At 46.7% G+C, this 18,800-nt stretch overlaps 1 protein-coding gene across 1 annotated transcript; it reads right to left on the bottom strand.

Moving 5' to 3' along the window:
• Window positions 1–8,660: 8,660 nt before the first annotated feature.
• LOC121833446 (zinc finger protein 569-like) lies at window positions 8,661–17,471 on the bottom strand. Its single transcript, XM_042286752.1, has 2 exons — window positions 17,248–17,471; window positions 8,661–9,401 (listed from the first exon to the last, which is right to left on the bottom strand). The coding sequence occupies exons 1-2, from the start codon at window positions 17,456–17,458 to the stop codon at window positions 9,055–9,057; spliced, it is 558 nt and encodes a 185-aa protein (XP_042142686.1). The 5' UTR covers window positions 17,459–17,471; the 3' UTR covers window positions 8,661–9,054.
• Between the last annotated feature and the right edge of the window lie 1,329 nt (window positions 17,472–18,800).

Below are 18,800 nucleotides of genomic sequence, written 5' to 3'. Positions count from 1 at the left end.
TGCTAGGCGCTGACTTCAAGAAGCCAAAGCGCCGGGGCACGAGCGCCCCCGCCACGACTAGGGCGACGGAACGAAGCACCCGCCACTTCGACCCATCGGCGACCATAGGATGAAGGCATGTTGTATGCTAGTTCACAGTCTGGATGACAGGTTTGTCGTTTCTAAAAAGTCAATGAGGGCTTTCAGTATATTTGTCCTTCTCGTCCGGGATCCTGATGGAAAGAGGAGAGCGTTAGAATCCCCCGGCGAAACATGGAGAGCCTTCAGTGTTTGCGTTAGTGTGGTTCGCTCTGTCTCTAGCGACTGACACTCCCAAATAATGTGGTTTCTGTCTTCGATGATGTTGCATGTGGTGCAGTTGGGAGACTTAATGCGCTTGATGAGATGAAGTCTCTTGTTGGTTGAAGCGCAGTCGGCTCGCAACCTGTGTAGGAGTGATTGTTGAGGCCTGGAGAACTTTTTCCGCGGAATCAAAGCTGGGATGGGTGTTAAATTGGTTTCAATATACGGGTGCATGCTTTCTATTGCCGTTGTTATAAGAGATTTTGCTGCGTTGTACGGGTGGACAAAGATAGTGGGACTTTGGTCTGAGTGGGCCTCTGCTGCCAGCGAATCTGCTCTTTCATTTCCGGGTATACCTACATGTGACGGGATCCATTGAAACCAGATGGTTGTTTCCTGTTTTGCAGCGCGCCTGGTCAAATTTGCGATGGATCTGGCTAGTGGGCACGCTTTTTCCAGACATGTTAGTTGTTGTAAGGCGCCTCGAGAGTCCGAAAAGATGGCGATGTTGGATAGGTTGGTGTGTCGTAGAGTTTGGGTAATTGCTAACCAAATGGCAGCAAGCTCTGCAGTGGTGGAATCAACGCAGATATCAATTCGTCCTTTACCGTGGTGTCCATCTTCAGGCGATACATAGGCTGCAGTGCACGATCTGTCTTTTATACTTCCATCGGTATAAATGTGCGTCATGCCGGAGTAGGTATTTTCTATTGTCTCAACGGCGATGCTCCGCGCTACCACCTCAGAAACGTGCTTGCGTCGGGGGAGGTCGACTATCTCTGTTGAGACGTGGAGTTGACAGTCATCCCGATAAGGGGGAGGTATCGGGCATACATCTGTTGGGTAGCCGATAGTATCGCGGAATGTTTTTACAGCCTTTCCAACCTGAGAGTGGTGTCGTGTCATGAGGCGTTGAAGAAGTTGGTCCGAGGATGGAGCATCTGATAGACGGCTGACATATCTTAATGCTTTCTCCTGTGCTTGGAGCTGCAGTGGAGAATCTCCCGCCTCGGTCAAAGTTGGAGTGTTCTGTGCGGATTTAGGTAGCCCAAGGCAGAAACGGAGGGCCTTCCTGTGAAAGGTTTCTAAATATTTCCATTGCGTTTGATTTATATTTAAGAACGGCAAGGCGTAGAGTATACGACTTGTTATTAGTCCTCGGTAGAGTGTCGTCATTGTCATCTGTCTGGCACCCCAGTTTTTTCCAGATATTCGATGGAGAGCGCCGAGGAGCTTATGGGACTCATTGAGGATACCTTTTACCGCGGGGCGCCAAGTGACGCGGTCGTCAATGATTACGCCTAAGTATCGAACTTGTGGTTCACGTCGAATGACCTTGCCTCCAATTTTAAGTGCAGAGTAGTTTCCTTTCATTCTGCCTTTAGGGCGATAGGTGAGAGCTTGTGTCTTAGATGTAGAGAGTGTCAGACCGGCATGGTGGAGGAAGGAGGCCGTGCGATCTAGAGCTCTTTGTAGCACTGCACGGACGGTAGTGGACAGTCGGGTAGGCCCAGCGCACCATAGCGCTACGTCATCCGCGTATATGGCACAGTGTATGGGATAAGGTCCACCCACAGGAAGAGCAGTCGGTAGTCCAGCCATTACGATGTTAAAAAGCAGAGGACTCAAAACGCTGCCCTGTGGTACCCCCTGGGTGCTGCTTCGTATCGTGCTCAGGCGGCCAGCCAGTCGGACAGCGAATGTTCTGTTGTAAAGAAAAGAAGTAATGAAGCGAAGGGCGCGCCCTTCTATTCCTATGTTCTGTAGCCGTTCTAGTATTACAGAATGTGGCAGAGCATCAAATGCTCGATGGATGTCGAGGAAAACGGTGTGGATGACCTTTCCTTCTGCCTTTGCTTGTTCTAACGACGATACGATGTCGCCGATGGCATCTGTTGTTGACCGGCTTCTTCGGAATCCTGACAGCTGAGAAGGAAAGGCTTGCGCTCGTTCCAGTCGCCAATTTAAACGGCGGTGGACCAGGCGCTCAGTCAGTTTGCATAAGCACGAAGTCAAAGAAATCGGACGGTACGAAGATATGTCAGCTGCAGGCTTGTTAGTTTTTTTGATTGGTACTATTACTGAGTGTCGCCAGGTGTCAGGGACATCCCCAGATTGCCAAATATTGTTTATAAGTTGTAACATTTCGGGTAGGAATGACTCGTCTAGGTTTTTTAGAGCCTGGTTTGTGATGCGGTCATGGCCCGGAGCTCCACGTCGAGGGCATCGGGAGAGGGCATATCGGAGCTCGGACAGGGTAAAGTCATCGTCTATGTTGATTGTTGAATAGGTTGGAAGGGGGGGCCTTTTGGAAGGCGGATTTCCTCGAGGAGGACTTATGGGGCGTGAGAACTCATCTGCAAAGTGTTCAGCCAGTTCTTGGAGTGATGTTTGATTTCCCATTGCAATTGCTGCATAGGGGCATTGGGGGGTCACTGGTTCTAAGAGGCATTGCACAGTGGTCCAAGGCCGCCTTGACCCAGTATCTGTCGATAGACTTTCACTGCGTTGGTCCCATTGTAGTCTTCCCAGCCTTATGGTATATCGACGAAGTGCTGCGTCGATGCGTCGAGATTTTATCCAGTCTTCATCTTTGTGTGTGCGTCGGGCGATTCGCTGTGCTTGTCTGGCATTGGCGCGTATTTGAAGATACGTAAGATCGGGTACGGGCTTGCTTATCGGGAGGGTGATTTTTGTTGTAGCTATATTTAAGGACGTTAGTATAGCTTCTTCTAAGCAAGGGGCCTTTGCGCTTTTCGTCAAATTTGAGAATACTTCTCTGTACCTGTCCCAGTTGGTAACGTTGTGAACCCTGGTTTTTGGTTGGGTGCCATAACGTGGGGTGAGTCGGATTGGTAGGTGGTCGCTCCCCCAGGTGTCTGGTTCGATGTCCCATAGGAAGCTTATTTCTTTTGATACAAAAGTGAGGTCAAGAACACTCGCCTTTTGTAGATTCGCGCGAACGAATGTTGGAGCTCCGGAGTTGAGACAACGCAGTCCAAGGTCTCTGGTGACTTCAAGCAGTGCGGTTCCTCGTTCTGTCGTTGTGTCACTTCCCCAGGCGTAATGATTGGCATTAAAATCTCCGCACCAGACTATAGGCCCTGGGCATCGGTCTCGTATTAATCTCAGCAGGTCTGGGTCCCACGATTGGGCTGGTCGGATGTAGGATGATATAATTACGATTGTTTGATCAGCAATCTGTAATTTGACGGCAACATGTTCGGCAACAGTGGTGTTCAGGTCAGACAGATCTATTTCTCCATGCAGGAAGTGTCGCTTGACTAAAAGGGAAGCCCTTGATTTTCCATCGGGGTGAGCAGTGACGCTGTGGTACTCCACGTAAGGGGAGATTCGCTGGGAACCCTTCTGGGTGTATGTCTCCTGCAGAGCAAGTACGTCTGTTTTAAGTTCAATGAGTCTGCGACGAAGCTCTGGCAGGCGACGGTGGAACGAATTGGTATTCCATTGGATGATAGATGGAAGTTTTTTAAGGCTTTTTGGGGTTTGTGATCGTTTTTTGGGAATCGTTCGAGTATCAAGCGTGGTGTTGGTATTAATATCTGTTAAGGCTCTGGCAGTTGCCTGAGTCTACTTGATCCAAGAGTGGATGAGAGGTAATACGAAGTCAATTAGGGTAATGCCTGCTCGTGCGAGCGGGTGCTCCAGTGTGGCCAGAAAGGTACGTAGTAGCGTCGCAAGGGTGTACACCGCGGATCCAAGTCCTTGAGACTCGGTATTATTGTCGGAGCTTTGGGTACGAGATCGGTTCGTTGTGTCGCTAGCCCTTTGAGCAGAAGTGTTTATCGCCCTGGCAAAGTTGTCCTGGCGTTGCCGCGGTGATGTTTCGGGTCCAACGCTAGTTGATGCGGATGTGGACGCAGCTGGCTGACGTGGAAGAGCAGGAAAGTGATCGTCGTCTAGTGGCGGCATCATAGCATCCTCCACTTTCTCGTTTTGGCTGTTCCTGGAAGATGGATTCAGAGTTCCAGCAGTTTTGTTCTTGTTGTCGGAGAGGACAGCGGACTTCGCTAGTGGGTAGCTGACCTTGTGGGTTTGACGATAGCTCGATACAGCTGCTTCCGTTTTATAAAAGGGACAGCTTCGAGAGGTCGCCTCATGCTTTCTTTTGCAGTTGACGCACCTAGGTTGGTCGGCTTGACAGTCGATGCGGTCGTGAGCGCCGCCACAGCGGCTGCAACGTTGCACATGGGGGCATGCGGTCTGAATGTGCCCGAACCGCCGACATTTGTGGCACTGTCGTGGTTTGTCGGTGTACTGCAGTACTCTGAAGCGTATATGCCCCACTACGACGTGTTCTGGCATGGTCTCGGTTGCAAAGACAAGTTTCACCGTTTCTGAAGCGCCTAGCCTTTTGACTAGGATGACTGGCGTAGTTGCGCTTATAGCCTTTTTGAGGTCGCTTTCTGTGATGTCCTTGTCTACGTCACGAATGATTCCTACGGCCGAGGATCGTGGGTGAGCTTCGTAGGTCTGGACTTTGATCCCTAATAGGATTGTTAAAGTAAGGATCGTTTGCATGGAGCTGTTGTCCCGCATGTCAATTGCAAGGAGGTTCAGTCTGTAGTTCGGTCGAATTTGAATCACTCCATGGGGTGTGATGGAATCTAGCTCTTGAGATAGGGTTAGAGGGTTAAGCTTCGCGATGAGCTTTGTCGGGTCTTGGGGTTTGACGATGACCGTCCGGTTCTCGCGATGGGCATCAATGATGGTGGCTTGACTTGAAGCAGAGCCCCCGGAGAGGTGGCGTCGCTTCCTACAGTTGAGGGTCCAGCCGGAACCCTCTTTTTCTGCGTCATCTATATCGTTGTCATCGAAGCTCTCAGAGCCGGGGGTGGATTCGCTCATGGTTGCGTCGCTCGGAGTACGGGCTTCGTTCAGGGTGACTGCCCAAGAGGTTTTGCGAACGCTCCCAGGGGGGTTGTAGTTTAAATTACCAAAATAATAGTAAAAAATTGGTTTACTTGCAGAGGTAGGGAATCAAGCATCCGTTTAGGTGCGTCGTCGTCGTCGTCTCCCTCCAAAACTTCAGTTTTGACCCGAATCGCGAAATATTGAATCCACGAAAAATAAGTCGTTTACAGTATATAATTCGCTTGGCTTACTCGTTTGTTTCATGGCATGGATGTCTTTTTGGATGAACATTTGAATAATAATAAACGTGACTCTCTACAAACTCAATTTTGCAATGCTGTGTATCCTTGTAGGGACTTTGAAATTGTCTGAAGCACTATGCATAAGCGTTTTCGCGATATTATATAGTTTTAGTGGATCGTACGTAAAGGCTTTGAGGATCGGAAGGTGCATGTGCAAAACGCAATATATTGCGTTCTACGCGTGTGCATTTTCGACCCGCAATCACGCAAGGCTCTTGCGTACGAGCCACCAAAACTCCCTACTGTTGCTTTAAAGCAGGAAGGAAAAGTGATTGCACATGCTTAGTAAGGGACTTCATGCAAATATTTTATTTTTTTAATAAACAATAAGTAAAAATAAAATAACAAATTCGGCTCCAGCCCTTCTCTCTTATAATAAAATATATAACAACAGAATGCTTGAGTTCAGCCCCCCCCCCCCCCCCCCCCCCCCTTAAAATCTACTTCCGGAGTCCCTGCTCACGAAACATCAATGGTCGAGAACCGCTGGACTAGACAGTACGCATTCTGTGAAAGGTGAAGGCTGTCGGTGCATCCTAATGAACTAAATACAGTTCGTTTCGTCAGGTTTGGGACATTCATTCTGTCACGCTTGCGTAAGTTGTTTAGAATATGCGATGTGGTTTTATATCTCGTCTCCTATGTATACCGAAGGCCAATGTTTCGACGGTGGACCGACGCATTAATCTAGCCAGGTTTCCCCAAGCTCAAATACACACACACACAAAAAAAAAAAACGAACAAAAGAATAGAAGATTTTGTTTTCATTCACACCAGATGGAAGAACAGAGAGCAGCGGGTCCACAAGAACGAATTACTTCTACCGAACAGCGGTCATTTGAGCGAATAGATGTTTTAGCGAATCACCGCGGCGCTTGTTAACCCACCCACCCCTTTGCGTTCACGCCGCTTCGCGGAGAAAACATGCAACGGCTCATTACGAATTTACATGTTAACCCACCTGGCCCACCCGTAAACGCCGCTTCGCGGTGACCGACCATTCGATGAAGTGTCTTTCGACAAAAAGTTGGCGCTTTTGCTCTTTCCACGTTAGCACAGAAAACACTGGAGAGGACGAAACAACCAACCATGGCAAGCAGAAAACTTTGTGGGCTTGTCCTGTTATTCCTAACCTGTAAAAGACTATATAGACGCAGACAGAGCAAAATACGACGCAGGGCGAGTATTTTGGATGCTCGTCCACCATGCCTCTCACTGTGCTTTAGCTGCACATGTGCGCTCCAGGTGCACAACACACTCAAGCTTTGTCGAAAATAGGAAGCTTGCGCTGGAGGCGGGACAACCGACACCCCTCAACGCTGTTCTCACCTTGTCGGCGACTATACAAGAAAACGTTTAGCATCCACAATTAGTTCTCCACACAGAACTATTTTGCCGTAAGGATCGAGGGCGACAGTTTATGAATAAGAGAGCAGTGGCAACACCCGCATATATCTCAAGTCGTCTACAGGGGCTTATCATTGACTTCAGTAAGCCTTTGTGCCTACTTTCACAGCTTCATGTTTTAATGTTATGAAGAATCACTAGTGATTGAGAATTCATTGCCCACATCCCTACCTGCTACGATCATCATTCCCCAATTATCCTACTAAAAGTTAACCAGCAACTTCCCTAGTAAAAAAAATCATTTGTATGAGAAATTTCCTGTGTCCAATAAACACATATGAATCATACAAGATATATAAGAACATATAAGAACCATATAAGAATTATATGAGAACTATATAAGAATTATATAAGATATATAAGAACCCATAAGAAACTTATAAGAAACTTCCCACTAGTTTCTTATATGGTGCTTGTATGTTCTCATATATCTTATATAGTTCTTATATGGTTCTTATACGTTTTTATATGTTCTTATATATCTTGTATGATTCATATGTGTTTATTGGACACAGAAATTTCTCATACAAATGAGAATTTTCAAAAGGGTTTGAATCGATGTTGGTCCAGCTGTGCAACAAACAGCATATCATTGCCGGTCGATGATGGTAATGGTCCAAATATGGCACAGTAGGCAAGGCAATAAATAAGAAAAGCTGAGTTTGGACACTTATTTATTATCTGCAACACTTTCAAGCAAATGAGAAAAGCCATGGATATAAATGAAAGTAACAAGGTCGCAGCTGAAAACAGGTTTTTCAAAATGATTTGCACAAGAACTCTAATAGAAAGCATAGGCAGCCAGTGCAAGCATATTCTAAACATATTTCAAGAGGGACTAGCTCATTTCCAGAGCTCACCAAGCTTTATTAAAATGACAGTGAAGGCTATTGGCCATTTGCCTTAATTCAGGACAAGGCAATTAGTTGCTCTAGATGCACCTCTGCTCCGCACACACATACGCTTCAAGTGTCTAGTAAGCAGCACCGTTAAGAAAGCTTGTGCGAACTATCAACACAGGTAAGATGTTGTCCAACCACAGTGGAAGTGTGACTGCTGACACCTGCGAAGCCTATTCCCTGGCTGCTTTTTTCTAAATCATATTTCTACAAATCTCATTACTCTGCTCGGGCCGGCTGACTTGGACAAGTATTGGAACATACCATTTCCACAGCGCCTTATGTATTCGAGTGTGCTGCCTCCGGTTTCCCTTCTCACTAAAGGCTTTGGGACATTGCTCGCACCTGTAAAGTTTCTCGCCCGTATGTGTTTGAATGTGGTGGGTCAAGTTATCCAAGAGTCTTTCGCACTTCCAATGATGCACCGCTGTTGACGCGCACTGTGGTGGCTGCATCCGAAACTACTTACTCTCCGAAGACAACGAATCCCTGCGCTAAAATCTAACACATTTCGGTGACTGCAGTGATTTCAAAATAATTTTTCGTGCAAATTTTTGTACAAATCTTCTTACTTTGCTTGAGTACGTTGACCCAAGCTAGTTATGGACATACCATTTTTACTGTGTCTCGCGTGCCTCGGCCAAAGGATTTGAGACATTGCTCACACTTGTAAGGTCGCTCGCCCGTGTGAATACGATAGTGGCGGGTCAAGTTCGCACGCACACTAAAGGCTTGGGGACATAGCTCGTATTTTTAAGGTTTTTCGCCCGTATGCGTTCAAATGTGCTGGGTCAGATTTCCATGCACCCTAAAGGCTTGGGGACATTTCTCGCATTTGTCAGGTCTCTTACCTGTATGAGTTCGAATGTGGCGGGTCGCGCACTTAAGTACACTAAACACTAAAAACTTGGAGACCGGACATAGCTCACATTTGTAAACCCTGTGTGTGTTCTAATCTGCTGTGTCAGCAATATCGCTCTGAATAAAGTTTTGGGGAGATGATCACATCTGTAAGGTCCCTTTCCCGTGTGCATTTGAATGTGTTAATTCTGCCTCTCACACTGACTAAAGACTTGGGGGCACTTCTGCGGCTTTGAATGTAGTATACTCAGATAACTACTTCGAGAAAACACTTTGGGACATTCTTGGCATCTGTAAGGTTTCTCACTGGTGTGAGTTCACATGAGGGCAGCCAAGGCACTACTACGAGCAAATGATTTGGGGCATTCCTGGAATTTGTAAGGTTTTTCACCTGTGTGGGCTTGGATATGATAGGATAGGCGGCTACTTTAAGAAAATGCTAGCGGACATTCCTTACATTTGAAGGGTTTTTCAACCGCATGGATTCGGATGTGATTTACTAGATGAGCATATTTCTGGTATGCTGCTGGACATCGTTTACACTCGAAAGTTATTTCCGACTTGGGAATTTCAGAATGGTGTCTCAAGCCCTCCACTCTATAAAAGGACTTTGGACAGTGCTGGCACTTGAGCTGTTCATCACCATGGACCGTCAGGTGACTGAGGATTTCACGCTGATCTCCGGTGACGTGGGTGCAGAAACAGCATTTGAAGAGGATGTCCGTCGTGGGTTCCGGTAGGCAGCTGATCCCTGTCAAGCGTGTACCTTTATCACCTACACAAAAAGACATATCCATGCATGTTATTAGACAAAGAAAAGCACTTTGCCCCTTTTCCACTATAGTGACAAAGTCGGTGGGAACACTAAACATGTTGACTGTTATTTTGAAGTGACGTTGCACAGATGAACTTGTCACGCAATTTATGTCTCAGTGTGAAAATTATGCCCCTGCCAAAGCTCATGCTCCAAGGGCAGTGGCATCTATAGTTTGCATCCTTTGTGGTTGCATGCCCCAGCTTAATTTGGACCTGTTCTAAGTCCTCATTTGCCCCGAAGAAGGTGCTTATATTCTTTTTCCTTTCATTTCTTGTAGACTCTCTTACTATCTGTACAAACACACACGCTCAACACTTTCTATAGAACAAGGTTGTAGTGCTAGATTCTCTATATAACGTATACTGGAGGCCAGCACGGGGGTTTAGACTAGACACCAGAGCTTCACCAGCTATAGACTGAGACTCGTATTATTAGGGACAAGAGTTCTAGCCTAACGCTCGTGCATAACTCGAGTACAATCAATTTCCCTGTGATATTTCAGATTATAGAAGTGTACAGAGAACTGTTGGAGCCAGAAATAGATCACATTATGTATTAGAAACCAACCATCATAACACAAATACAAGGCACACTTTGACACAGTAACCGGTAGTTTGGGCAAATTTCTGGGCATCGAACCACCTGACATGTTTTTTTGCCAAGATGTTCAATTTTAGTAACATTTGGAACCACGGCTTTCTTTTCTTTTTTTTGGCGGAAAACGAAAATGTGTTCAGGGAATGAATGCGTTATAGTTGTTCACAAAGTAATCATGAAAATTTCCTAGTATGCATGTAAATGGCCAATGCCATTATCCAAGGATAAAATAAGCTCCAATACATTGAATGGAATGTTGTGAAACACCCGCATCTGAACACAGCAACACTGCTCCAATACATTGAGTGGAATGCTGTGAAACACCTGCATCTGAACAGAGCAGCACTAATGAAAATAAACTCTGTCAAAAGCTTGTTATCCCAGGCACGTACATACACCAAGCAGCAGGACAGGTGTGTGATGGTCCAAAGGTAGCCATATCACATCATCGGCGATAGACTTATTGTTAAATTACCCAAGCATCAAAGAAAATGCAGGAATTGGTGTTCAATGTGCCAAACGTGCACGCCTTTCCCGTATAAAAGAATCCAAGTAAATAACCAAAATAAAGCGTTGACGAACGCGCGCGCAAGATGACATTTGTTTTAGGCATTTGCTTTAGAAACGTTACTACTGCTGAGGCCAGAACGCGCGGCGCTTGGAACACCAATCCCTGCATTCTCCTTGATGCTTTTGTAATTTAGCAATGGGGCTATTGGCTATATTAATGTAGATTTTGATTTATAATACTGCAGGCAGGATGCAACCCAAACGGAAGTAGATTTAATCACTACATAAAAATGAAAGCCGTTTACAACTCCCTGTAACGCCGAATTAGAGCGCAGCTCTTGAGGAGGGGGGGGGGGGAGGGAACTGAGGGTCAAGTGTTCTCGGGGGGAGGGGTCATGTGACCTCGGGGGGAAGTCATGTGACCTTGGGGGGCTACGTGACCTGGGGTGAGGGGTCACGTGACCCCCCTCCCCGCAGTCACCGAAGGTACCTGAGGTCCTCCCGAAGGAACCTGAGGTCCTCCGAGGTCCTCCCGAAGGAACCCGAGGTTCTTCCGAGGTCCTCCCGAGGGAACCCGAGGTCCTTTGGGAAGACCTCGGGTTCCTTCGGGAAAATTTACCCATAATGCACCGCGCGGTTACGCCGACGGCGACGCCACTCAAGCCGGAAACGGGCGCCTAAGAGCTGCGCTTAAAATAAAATACCAAAGAGCACAAAAAAATGAGGGCACGAAAAAAAGGAGGGGGGGAAGGGGAGAGGGGGAGAGAAAGGGGAGGGAGAAGGATTGTTGACTGTGTTCCGGATCAACACAACCAAGCAGTACAGAAATATTTTCTTCCGTGAAAATTAAATGGTTTATCTATTTCAAAGGCGTTTGAATTTGGGATTTTACAGTTTTCCCCTATTTTGATAAGATCGGCTCGGGGGGACTAATTTCCGGGGTTTATGGGCATTTGCGGAAAACCGGAAAGCCTGATATAACTGAGATAAAAAAAAAAATATAGTCAAACGTTTTTTTAACGAGAAGAACCCATGGATTCCAAGGTTGTGAGCCCGACACTCTACCACTGTACGCACGGGAGACAAAACTGAAAGATAATTACTTTGCTCGCCAAGGCCCGGAAGCGTGTGAGACTGTAGGCAGCTGTGTGACTATTCATAACCATAGTGCTTGATTTTACGACATGGAATAGATTAAAAAGATCTGTGGGGGAAATAATGTCATGAAAAAATATAAAAAATGCTTCATACCTTGGTCCTACAGATAAAGTTGGTATACCCAGAAGGTGTATCCGCAGCATCATTCGGGGTTTGTGACTGACTAGAGTCACTAAGTATGGACATTGCAGTACTTTTTTTTTTTTTTGGTCAGCATGTTATTTTATTCCAAACTTTGTCCTATTCTATGCGACGGTGGGCATGTCTTAGATTATAAACTGTTTGAACGCCGAACGCTAGCGTCCAACATTTGGCGCTCAAACATTTACACAAAGTCAGCTAGCTTCACATCTACCCACTGATTGGCGCAGTGGTAGGATGTCGAGCTCACTATAATGGGGTCGTAGGTTGAAGCGCGATGAGAATATATTTTTTTATTCGTCTCAATTTACCACTCTTTTGTGCAGGATTGTGCCCTGAAGTATGCGTGACACATTTCGTAACGATTGTCGTGGCACTCCGTCACACTCTCTTCAAGGATCCCAAGAAGAGGGAGAGAGAAAAAGAAAGACCCGAGTTTATAGTTAACCACAAACCCCGCAAAAATGACATGGCAGAGCACATTACGACATAATAAAAGCGCTCTACCATCCACAAGAGCACATTTCTTCCCGAGTTTATCTCTATGGCCAAGGAAAAGTTAACCACAAAAGTGGCAGTCAGCCGCAATGCACTTGTCCCTTTCTTAGCGGGTCAGGTGATTCTGGCGCGACCAGCTGCGCGCGGCGCTGTGGCGTGATCCAACGAAAGTGACTATTCTAGTTAGGACTTGTTCGCAGGTGGCACCACTCGCCCTCTGTTACCAGCCTTTTTGAGCAACAGTAATATGTCTAGTATGCTTTTTTTTGTTTGTTTGTGCGACGTCATTGTTTTGTATGTAAAAAAGAAACGTTGGTCCGGGCCAACGTTACTAGATTAAGATTGGGTGGTTCTCAATTGAACCCCTTCGCATTTCTACCTTCTCGTTTTCACCTTCTCATTTCAACCCAGCGCAAAAAAAGTTTCGCTTTTCTCCCTTTCTCACTTAAACCGTTCTCAAAACAAACCTCGGGGTTTGGTCCATTCTCAAAATGACTTTTCTCATTTTAACCCTTCTTCATCCAAACTTTCTCAAAACATACTTTCTGGTTTTGACCATTCTCAAAAAGACTTTTCTCATTTTAACCGTGTACATTATCAGGCTAGGCAAAAGCAATAATTTCAGCATACTCGCGGAAAACCGAAATTAAGGAAGCAATGACATTATGAAGTCCAGGCACCTGAAGCTTTATTACGCCTTGGAATGCTTCTTGGAGAATGACATCTAGAGAGTGCATGCCAATCCACTGCATGACGGACGACAAATAGGGAAGTATACAATGATCGTAGACGTACGACCACTCCGACACCGGTTGTAAATAATTCAATATCCTCACAGGGCATGCCAGATGAGCATAATTTGCATCCGATGATTCCCGACTGAAATGAAGAAAAAAAGTTGTGCCTGGTAACAAAGCCCTCAAGCCACGTGCGCGCAACATTGCACCCGCACATTAAAAAAACAAAACAAAAAAACGCAGGGCCAGTATGTTAATGGCAGGATCTTTCTTTGTGACTTTCTGAGGAGGGCGAGGGCATTTTTCGGTGTTTTGTTGCTGCGGTCATCTTAAATAGTTTAACCAATTATAGGTAATTTCCTGCGTTGATAATGCTCGTGGGAACAAAGCTTCACCGAGCATGTGATCGCATTCAGGAGCGATGACTGATTATGCGGCAGAAAAATGTTTTCTACTATACGTCTCGTGAGGAGCCGTTCAGCAGCCTAACGATTGGCCATACGGTTTCAATGACACAATGCTTTGCGAGTCGCTTCAAACGTGACGGTATGGACAAAAGATTTCTGTGACCATATTTCGAGCGCAATGGATCCTATGCAAAAGGGTGAAAACGATCCATGCGGTGGTGGGCACAGGACCGTTGGCCGCTCCCTGCTGGTGATGCTCTTGACTCTTGAGTGGTGGCGGCAACGCTTTGTCAGCGACGAGGTGCACAGTAGAGCGAGAGACACGCCGCAGCCGCTGCTTTGTGATGTTGCCTAAGCGATCGCCAGTTAGCCTTGGTGTGGAACATGACATTAAGTTTTCGCATCGGTGCACACGGGCACGGGTAGACCACGAAAATGGATTGACGAACATGTTTGAATTGTAATAATATATACAATGGCGACTCTGGCGGGATCTTTGTTTGTTTTTGAGCTTGTTTTGTTTCAGATCTGGTTAATTTTTTATCAAATAATAATTGCTATGGAGTAGCCGGCACTGTTATGAACAGTATCAACATCTCCATTATTTTTACTCATTTATTAACACAGAAAAAGAGACTGGTTGAAATTCCAAGAGCACTCTAAAAAGATGACACACACATTGTCAAACTATATGTTTAAACGATACGGGTTGAAACGCCAAGTACACATGTTTTGAGACGGGGTTTCATCAAACAATAAGGATTTAAAAGAGATCGGGTTCAACCGAGAAGGGCATAAATAAGGAAAGGTTAAAGCTCAAAGAGCGTTAGGCGACTGGTTTGAAATACGATGTTCAAATGAGAACTGGCTCAAATGAGGCGGGTCCTATTGAGAAAGGGTCGGGATCTCGGCCATGAGGGGGGGTACCCCCCTCATTCCCGTTACAGTGTTGAAGGGGAGTAATGACAAATGCTGCGCGCCCTCCGTGAAGCCTCCGAAGCGGATGCCGCTGTGTGCATGGCGCTGGTGTTTTCCCGAGCAACAGGATAGATTTGCAGGAATTAATGAGCATTTGTGGTAGGAAAGGAGAACAATTAGGTTTAGAATTCAGTAGCGAAAAATCAGCAGTCATGATTTTTAACGAGGATGAAGTTGAGGGGCTGAAGATAGAGAATATTACAGTTGAGAGAGCTAGTAAATACAAGTATACCTAGGAGTATGGATATGTGGTGGTGCAGAATATCTCAGTGAGCATGAAAAGTATATAATAGGTAAGGGCAACAGAAATGCAGCTGTAATGAAAAGTAGAGCATTTTGGAATTACAACAGGTATGAGGTGGTGAGAGAGATTCGGAAAGGGGTCATGGTGCCTGGCTTGACTTTTGGAAACGCAGTGCTATGCATGAAATCCGAAGTGCATGCGAGACTAGAAATAAAACAGCTCGGAGTAGGTAGGCTCGCTTTGGGGGCACATTGCAAAACGCCAAACCAGGGAGTACAAGGAGACATAAGATGGGCGTCATTTGAGGGCAGGGAAGCTGTGAGTAAGACAGAATTTGAGAATCGGTTGAGGCGAATGGATGGGGAGCAATGGACACGAAGGATTCAGCTATTTATACATGAGGAGTGTAGACACAAAGTGGAGACAGCGCACTAGGAAATTAAGAGGAAAGTTTTTAGGCTATAGTGGAGATACGGAAGAGCAGGTCTCAGTGAAGAAGAAAGTTGAGGCCACAGAAAGAGACCGGTGGCTAGAGGGAATGCGGACAAAGACGGCTCTGGAGAGCTATGGATTAAACAAGACAGTTATTGTCAAAGAAAGCATTTATGACAATTCTAGGGGAAGCCCATTGTTGTTTGAGGCAAGGACGGGTGTTTTAAAAAATAGTCCGCTATATTTTCAAATGTTCGCACTGAAAAGCTGGCTTTTGACTTTCTAGCCTCTTTGTTTTGGCCAACTAAACGATATACGATTAGTAAAGTCCCAATTTAAAATCATTCATTCCAACCGAAAACACAAGAATACTGAAAACATTTTTTTTTATTAACCGTTTGCCTATCAGTGTTCTTCCCAGGGGTATTTATTTTGTATTTCAAGTAAACAAGGATCAAACAATAAATATCTGTACCAGACAGCCATACAAAACACACATACCCACACATTTAGTGATAAAAAGTCACCATGTTTCTAGCTGAAGAGATTTCATTAACGTAAGTTTGATTCAAATAAAAAAAAATCCGATTTATTTGATGAAAAATATATCCTGATCTTTTTCCACAAATACTTACAAATACTAAATCACTGACCAAGAAAAAAAAAATATATATATTACTAAGAAATGAACGCCGCTAAGAACACGACCAAATAAATGGGGGGGGGGGGGGGGGGGGGGGAGTTCCGACAGTTTCACAACTCTGCATTGCATGCACCAAAAAAAAAAGAAGTTTGAAACTATGCACATATTGAGCTGCATACGACTTTATGTATCGTATAAAACCGAACGAAGTGAGAAAACAACGTTACATCAGGCTAACACCATGACGATACACACACACAGAATAAAGAAGCTCACATGGAAGCATTTAGGGAAATAATACAATTACTCGCAGAGCACGGAAGGGCATGGCATAATTACAAAAGTAGAATCTGCTGAAGGTACTGAAAGTAACAGATACTTCTGATGACAAAACTGGGCGAAAAAGCTATGCGGATCGACTGATTGAGCTTCAGCTATTTTGCCGCTTCATGCCTCAGTACTCTGGCACGATTCAGTGACCTATACTTCGTTTCAGCTTCGGTCCAGACGCAGCCAAAGCTACAAGCGCGAGCTCCGGACTTTCAGCATCCCTGCCAAGCACGCGCGCTCATGCAGTGCAAGCACTGTTCTGGACCACATGCTCGCGCTTGTAGCATCGGCTGCGCCTGGACCGAAGCTGAAACGAAGTATAACAAAGAAATGCAGCCTAGTGGCAACATAAAACGCCATCACTTTAGCAGGTAATGCTCTGGAGTGATCAGCAGATCTAATCTTTTGGACAAGCGGCGTCCGCCGAGAGCCCCCGACGGCTGGAGAAAGCAACCGATGCATCCATTTTCTCCTCCAGCTGCCGACTGCAGCGCCACAGGCAGCCGTCCGCTTTTTCGGCACAGCGCCTCTATGAAATATATTACAGTTACCGTAGCAGCCATTGCACACAGCCATCCTGGCCATCCCCCAAGAACGGTGGCGCGTGGAACGACAGGAGGCGAGCTGTGATGCTGCTCATGCAAGCAGCGTCTATGGGCAGTTTGACCTAATCTAGTAACGATGGTTTTGGTCGCGCGATGACGCAATATTGTTTGTGACTTGACATCGACATGAGTGGACGTGTTGTCGGCTCTGCAGCGGTAAGCCTGCAATATGTCTACCGCTCGACGGTCACCTCGTGGGCTTGCGTCTGCCCTGCCGGCAGAAGAATAAACGTTGGCCCGGATGTCCAGGCCCAATGCTCCACATGCACGAACGGCTAAATAGTGCTGCCGAGCGGCCGCTTGTTCTTATTTTTTTTTTCTAGCATGTCGTATTTACATTATTATTGAAGATATATAGTATATATGTTTTTTAACAACATGTGGTACACTTTTCAAGATGTGACCACCCCGATTCAAAAGAGTGTACCACAGTCTGTCGCATATACTCTACTAAATCCAAAATGTCTGTCCAGAAAGGCCCTTTTGAATTTAGCCGTTTGCTCCTTTAAAGTTCTCCAATTTACCGGCATGGTACTTGCGACGTTTTGCTGCATTGTGCGCTTGGCGACGTTCGTCATCTTGCATAGCTCGCCGCTTGCGCTCGGCATCTCGTGCGCGATCTTCGGTGGTGTTTGCCGCCCGCCGCCGCCGATTACATTGTCGTCTCTGTTCCCTCCGCCGCTCGTCATAAGCACGTTGTTCGTCGGGAGTCCTACCTATACGTGGCCTTCCCATAGCAACTGCAGAACACAATGGAAGGCTCTGTTCGGCAGTTGCTGCTTTTATATATGAAAAGCAGTGACGTCACCCGACTCGAGCGGGAGAAGGCCCATTGTTCAAGGATGTAACCCCATTATCACACGTTTCGACGTCTTTCCTTATCAAAATGCACATCGAGGTGACGGGGCGTATATGCATTTCCATAGAATGGCGCGCTTTTACATGCAATTTCTGGCTTCTGTTTTTGCACACGGGTACCAAAAAATGCATGGAACCATACAGCTTCACTGTAAAATCGCCATATAACAAGGAAAAAGTGATAGAAAAAAAGTGAAAGCCGTTTACAACTCCCTCTAACACCGAATTAGAGCGCAGCTCTTGAGGAGGAGCGAAGGGTACTGGGGGGGGTGAAGTGACCTGGGGGGGTCACATGACCTTGGGGGGGGGGGGTCACGTGACGATGCCGATGATGTCATCAGTGACGTCACTGATGATCAGTGACGATGACGATGCGGACTCCGATGACGTCATCAGTAACGTCACAGATGACGTCATCTGTGATGATGACGATGACGATGCGGATGCCCCCCCCGAAGTCACGTGACACCCCCAGGTCACGTGACCACCCCCAGGGTCACGTGACCCCCGCCGAGGTCACGTGACCTCCCCGATGACGTCATCGTCACAGATGACGTCACCGGCATTAGCATCGTCATCGTAATCATCACTGATGACGTCATCTGTGATGATGACGATGACGATGCGGATGCCCCCCGAAGTCACGTGACCCCCCCAGGTCACGTGACCACCCCCAGGGTCACGTGACCCCCGCCGAGGTCACGTGACCTCCCCGGTGACGTCATCGTCACTGATGACGTCACCGGCATCCGCATCGTCACTGATGACGTCATCAGTGACGTCACTGATGACCTCACCGGCATCCGCATCGTCATCATCACTGATGACGTCATCAGTGACGTCACTGATGACGTCACCGGCATCCGCATCGTCACTGATGACGTCATCAGTGACGTCACTGATGACCTCACCGGCATCCGGATCGTCATCGTCACTGATGACGTCATCAGTGATGATGACGATGACGATGCGGATCCGATGACGTCATCGGGGAGGTCACGTGACGTCGGCGGGGTCACGTGACCCTGGGGGTCACGTGACCTGGGGGTGTCACGTGACTTCGGGGGTTCACGTGACTTTGAGTGTCACGTGACCTTGGGGGTCACGTGACCCTGGGGGAGGGGTCACGTGACCTTGGGGGTCACGTGACCTTGGGGGCCACGTGACCTTGGGATGACCTTGGTTACGCCGACGGCGACGCCGCTCAAGCCGAAAACGG

Source organism: Ixodes scapularis, unplaced genomic scaffold, assembly GCF_016920785.2.
Source record: "Ixodes scapularis isolate PalLabHiFi unplaced genomic scaffold, ASM1692078v2 PGA_scaffold8__174_contigs__length_109621045, whole genome shotgun sequence".
NCBI lineage: Eukaryota > Metazoa > Arthropoda > Arachnida > Ixodida > Ixodidae > Ixodes > Ixodes scapularis.
Note: the sequence above shows the minus strand (reverse complement) of the source record. Positions and strands in the feature narration are given on the sequence as shown.